The sequence below is a fragment of the Rhinopithecus bieti genome, unplaced genomic scaffold (assembly GCF_001698545.2).
Source record: "Rhinopithecus bieti isolate Rb0 unplaced genomic scaffold, ASM169854v2 scaffold_28456, whole genome shotgun sequence".
In the NCBI taxonomy this organism is placed as follows: domain Eukaryota; kingdom Metazoa; phylum Chordata; class Mammalia; order Primates; family Cercopithecidae; genus Rhinopithecus; species Rhinopithecus bieti.
Genome location: NW_016812403.1, coordinates 233,605 through 239,897, shown reverse-complemented (window position 1 = coordinate 239,897; position 6,293 = coordinate 233,605). Strand labels below are relative to the sequence as shown.

Genomic DNA, 6,293 nt, shown 5'->3' with positions numbered 1-6,293 from the left:
GCTCAAAGTCATATTAGTTCAGATGTTTTGACTTCAAGTTAAAAAGTTTCAACTATAAAATTATCTGAAAGACTTTCCCCCAAAATTTAGTATTTCTATATTACTACTAGAAAATTTAAGTTTTGGTATCTCCAGGCTTTCCACAAAGTAACTTCAATTTACTTGCCATAACACATTTCCTACTGTTGTGCAAACTGTTTATCTTGTCCAATCAGATTCTCTGTCCAAATCACTCTGCCTTTACTCACGCTCACATTCTTTTCTCCCTTCTCCATTTGTGCCTGTTTATTAACATTTATTCAGTCTCTGCTTTCATTTCTTAATGGGGAAGGTCTTGGTGGAATTGGGTCTCTCGTGTGAAGAGGTGTTAATTCTCAATGAAAATCTGGAAGAGTCATATTCCAAGTTTGTGCAGTGGAGCTTCCTTATCCCCATACAGGAGAGTCTGTATAAATTGTGTGTAAGTTCTCCAGAGAAGATTTCTCTCAGGGCATACAATTTAATGCAGTATAATCTAAAATCAATGCATTGAATCACTAAGTTGTATTTATGGAAGTGCTTTTTAATTGAAGAGGTAACACATAAATGGGATGAAAATCAGGGACAGTGAATAGATAAGGATCCGAAGATTCTGCTTTGGTACTTGTTGGTGGGTTTGCCATCTGTAGTTACCCTCACTGTTAATTGGAGGTACTTATCAAGTGATAACTCAATGCTCAGGTAAGAAAGTCAAGTGCTGTGCCCTTCATATTCACATAAACGTTTGGACAGTAATTAGATCTATAAACGGTTTGCTTGCACAAATCATCAATTCTTAAAGGTATGTAGTTGAGGGAGCGGGGTGAAGGTGGTAAGAAATAAGTCCAATTGGGTAGAAAGACGAAACCCTGACGAGGGAGTTATTTGCCCAAGATCATACAGAAAGTTAATGCCAGAGCCAGTAGAACATGTCAGTGAAGTAGCTAAATCAGCATTATGTTGTTTTATGTTGAAGGGAAAAGATGGAGCATTTAAGTTCAGCTTAAAAAAATTACTCACGAAGGCAGTAATTTAGATTTGTTCTATAACTGTGCTTTATCAGCTCCTTAAAAGTTGTCTATTTTTAGTAGGATACTCTAAATTTTCTTATTTTACAAACGTACTTGGTTTTATAGACCTGGAGCTGAAAATGTAGTTTTGTCTATTAAAATGATACTTAGGTGTTTTTTTCTTCCTGCCAAGTCTATTTTAGGAGATTTTTATATCCAAAATACTTTGTTATAGTTAACACATATATTTGGTTTTTAATATCACTATGGTCAGACTCAGTAAATTAATTGCCTTTTCCTCTCTGCTAATGTCCTAATGACATGAAATCAAGACGTCTTCAACTTGCTGTGTCCTTCTCTCCTCCTGGTTTCCTCTTGTCCCATAGTAAAATTCTGCTGGTTTTCAAAGCATCACACGAAGACCAGTTTAGAGCTCCATTCTAATACTAAGGTGTCATTGAATACCTTCTATTTGAGCAAGGAAGACTTCCTTATGCTTTTTCTCCTCTGCCTAATGGACCTTCCACCCATGCCATCTTGTGATTATGGTTTCCCACCCTCACTGTCCATTCAGAAGTAATGTTTCCCTCATTTACATTCCTAAAGCAATTGTTATCACTCTTGTTCCCCTTAAATGCCGGCCTGAGAAGTGGGCATTATATTCTACTGATAAGGGGAGACCCTGAAGCTTCTGGGAGGGAAGGTGATATTATTTTGTCAGAAATTTGAGGTACAGATTGGAGGAAGGCTTCGGTATAAGACATGGAATAGCCAGTTAGTTTCTGTTTAATAGTAGAGGAGGTGAAGGGAGAGGAAAAGAGGCAGTGAGGTGGAGCAGTGTCAGTGGGAATGGACTCTTGAAGCCAGGAGGACTCCAGATTTTAAAGATATGTGGGCCCTGACAGTGAAGGGAATACTGGGAGACAAGGATTGTTGATCTGGTTGAGAGCAGACAGAATGAAGTTGCTTTGCCCTGAGAGGGGTTCTGGAGGGGCAGTTGGATTGGGAAGAAAATGATCATCTCTGAGCGGGACTGGCAGGCCCAAAGTGACTCAGGCAGCATGTGTGCTGCTTATGTGCCCACCCACCACTATTCCATGTTCCCTTCAGCCTGGCTCCCATCTGATTGGAGTTGAGGCCTTGCAGCCTGCAGTTTGCAGCCTGCAGTTTTCTATCAACAAACGAGGGAAACACCTATGTCGAAGCCAGAAGGGATCATTCTTCTGCTTCCAACCCATATAGATGGGAACCCAAGTGCAGGAGAGGCAGAGACCCATCTTGGAGACAGTGGCAAAGTTAGGACTGCAGTCAAGTTCCAGACTAGCTCGCAATCCAGGTGTAACCAAAACGCAGGTTCAGTTGCTCTTTGCTTGCAGAATCCAATTAAGGGAAGAGGTATAGGCTCCTGCCTTTAAGGATACTGCTTCACCTTTTGGGGAGAAAGCAGGGGCTTTTAAAGGGGGATCTGGCATTAAGAGAGGGGAGAGAGAGCAACCTACATAACAAAGATGTAGCCAGATAACATTTACTGTTATTTTGTACTTTAAAAACAAGATTTCTAAACCAAAATACTTCACTTCTTTATTTGTATTTTAAAGATTCACTATTACAAGCCATTGGCCATTCTTCATAAGAACCAACCTGAAGTTCTGGCAAAATGAGCTTGTCATTACATCTGCTGTTAAGAATTCCAGACTCAAACTCACAGCTATGGGATTGTGACTTCATACTCGATATACCAGGTCCATAAAAACAATATTAAGGTTCAACTACTGAAATGAAAAGACAAAATCAAAGCTGTGTGCTTGAATTCATCCTCCTGGGCTTTTCTAACTTTCCTGAGCTCCAGGTGCAGCTCTTTAGGATTTTCCTGGTTATTTATGTGGTGACCCTGATAGGAAATGCCATCGTTATAGTCGTTATCTCCTTAAACCAGAGACTCCACGTTCCCATGTACCTGTTCCTTCTAAACTTATCTGTGGTGGAGGTGAGTTTCAGTGCAGTCATTATGCCTGAAATGCTGGTGGTGGTCTCTACTGAGAAAACTACGATTTCTTTTGTGGGCTGTTTTGCACAGATGTATTTCATCCTTCTTTTTGGTGGGACTGAATGTTTTCTCCTGGGAGCAATGGCTTATGACCGATTTGCTGCAATTTGCCATCCTCTGAACTACCAAGTGATTATGAACAGAGGGGTTTTTATGAAATTAGTAATGTTCTCATGGATCTCAGGGATCATGGTGGCTACTGTGCAGACCACTTGGGTATTTAGTTTTCTGTTTTGTGGCCCCAATGAAATTAATCATCTGTTCTGTGAGACTCCCCCAGTACTAGAGCTTGTGTGTGCAGACACATTCTTATTTGAAATCTTTGCCTTCACAGGCACCATTTTAATTGTTATGGTTCCTTTCTTGTTGATCCTCTTGTCTTACACTCGAGTTTTGTTTGCCATCCTGAAGATGCCATCAACTACAGGGAGACAAAAGGCCTTTTCCACCTGTGCCTCTCACCTCACATCTGTGACCCTGTTCTATGGCACAGCCAATATGACTTATTTACAACCCAAATCTGGCTACTCACCAGAAACCAAGAAACTGATGTCATTGGCTTACACATTGCTTACTCCTCTGCTCAAGCCACTCATCTACAGCTTACGAAACAGTGAAATAAAGAGGGCTTTGATAAAACTATGGCGAAGAAAAGTGGTTTTACACACAGTCTGATTGTGTTGAGAAGCTGAGTAAGATTTGGCCACTGCCTGAGTGAACTCTATTTAAATTTAATAAAGGGTGAAAACAGATTGCATTTTTTGTATGAATATGTAAATTTGTTGAGTTTTAACATTTGAAAATGTGTCTCCTTCAATAAAGAACTGCTGTCACTTGTTTTTAATAGATACATATGTTCTCATAATATGATACAACAGTTTATTCATTCATTTTTCTATTGGGAACATAGAAGTAGCTACTGGATTATTGTCATTAAGACAGTGCTTCAATAAATGCCTTGTTCCATATGCTTATATGTACTTATGTCATTATACCTGTGTGATAGATTTGCTACAGTGAGGCTGATAGGATGAGGAGTATCTGTGTTTACAAATTTTATTAGCTATTGCAGAATTACTTTTCAAAATGATTATGGTTCTTTGACTGACCTGAAGATTCACTGTGCTTTGATAACAGGGTAGAGCTTCAAGAGACCAACAAATAGAGTGATGAGATTTTTATTTTTGGATTGAAAATTTGTTCCATGGATGAGTAAAAAAAAGAAAGTGCATCTATTTTGGGGGGCCCAAAATGGTTCTACTTCATGAACTTACACAAATTATAATCCCAAACTGGATTTCTTTTGGTATCTTTCCAAATATTTATCCAATGTTGGTGACCAGAGAGCTACATTGGAAGTTTTCCAAATATTCATTTGATAATATCAGTATCTTTTTCATTTACAGACCACTGACTTAGAAACTTTTATGAAGTTTCCATTTGTAGTCTGTGATAGGAAAGTAAAATCTTGGGACCCCAAACTCACTATGCCAAAAGGAAAAGTTAAGCTTGGAAACTGACTCAGGCAAAAAAACTGCCTTTCCTTTTGTTCCTATTAGCTACAAGATAGCAGGTCAACTATCTTCCCAGGTTACCTCCCTCAATTGTTTTTAAAAATAATTGGAATAAAACTGATACTGTGATGTTAATTAAGATTAGGTATACATATTCTGCTAAATGAAAGGGAGTCATTATAATTTGTGTATATTATTTGGGAATAAACAATATACATATATGTATCTATGTGTCTATTTAAACTGTTTTTAGTTTTATAATTGTTAAACAAATCCCTACTGATTTTTACATGGTCTCTATTACATATGAAATTTGACGTAAATATCTGAATTGTTTATTGGTATTATTTCAATTAATATAGAGTTGATTGAATTTGTGTTTAAGGAATTACAATATGAAATCAGATCACATTAATTCTAAATGTGTATGGGTATATTTGTATGTGGTCTGTGCACTGATTTGTAATTTTTTTGAGGAGATACATACTAACACTAGCAAATCTGGTTGGTCTTGTTAAATGAGTCCCATGTTGCTTGGGCTTTTGCATAGCCTTTATCTCTGCTGCCGTCCACTTTGTTCTTGTGGTCATCATGCCAGCACTGGGGTGGCTGCTGACAGAAGTAGGCTAATTTGTCAACTGGGTGAGTCATTTTACCTATTGACCTGGTGTTAACACAAGATACAAAGACCTTCACACTTTATGCCCACTCCATTTGTCTATGAATATGCTTCTACCCTAGACCTCCCTGCTGCCAAACTCCCTATCTTTTCTTTCCAGATCAGGTCAATAAACTTTTGCTTATCCAGTCTTGCCTACCAGCCTCCTGGTCCAGCACTCTCAGAACCAGTACCATGGTTCTCCTTGTGTTTGCAAAGATCTGTTAGACCTTGCAGCTGTTTTGTGGTATCGTCCCATTCTTTCCTTACTTCCGTGGCTGAATTGTGCTGTGACTTAACCATATTTACAGGCCTGGTGTTGAGGAGAAGAGGTGAAGGCAGCTTCTGATGGTGCACCTCTTCAATAGTCTTCCTGCCCTGAATAGGGAGGGGTTGGTCACTTCTGCAGTATTAGAAAGCTTAGTGATATCTTGGAAGTCCAGATCTTTGGAGGCATCCAACTAGAATTCTTATCCCATGTGTCAAAGCCTTAGATTTTTCCAACTCTGGCTCCAGATTTGGCTTAACATAGCTACCTTGATTAAGCATGCAGGTATCATCAAAGTTCAGCCACTGTGACCACCGAACCCTGAAAACGATCTTCATCTTTTTCTGCCTGCCTGTTGCAAGAGAGGAGGACCTCTTTGTGGGTGACTGATACTCTGGCTCTCACATTTAGTTTTCAATGGTTTGTCAATTGACTCATCTTTTGTTATCTATCTGAAGATCAATGCAATGTAGTAATGTTTTAGTCTGTTTGTATTGCTATAAAGAAATACCCGAGACTGGGTAATTTACAAAGAAGAGAGATTTATTTACTTCATGGCTCTGCAGGCTGTACAAGAAGCATGGTGCCAGCATCTGCATCTGATGAAGACCTCAAGCTGCTTCCACTTATGGCTGAAGGGGAACGAGAGGCAGAGTATAGAGATCACACAGTGAGTGAGGAAGTGAAAAAAAGGGAAAGGGGGAAGGTGTCAGGCTGTTTTTTGCAATCATCTCTAGCAGAACTAACAAAGTAAGAACTCACTCACTCCCCTCATCAC

The 6,293-nt window shown here is 39.2% G+C and overlaps 1 protein-coding gene across 1 annotated transcript; it reads left to right on the top strand.

The window, feature by feature from the left end:
* Positions 1 to 2,805: 2,805 nt before the first annotated feature.
* On the top strand, positions 2,806 to 3,750 carry LOC108544945 (olfactory receptor 10A3). Its single transcript, XM_017896369.1, has one exon. The coding sequence runs from the start codon at positions 2,806 to 2,808 to the stop codon at positions 3,748 to 3,750; it is 945 nt and encodes a 314-aa protein (XP_017751858.1).
* The last annotated feature ends 2,543 nt before the right edge of the window (positions 3,751 to 6,293 follow it).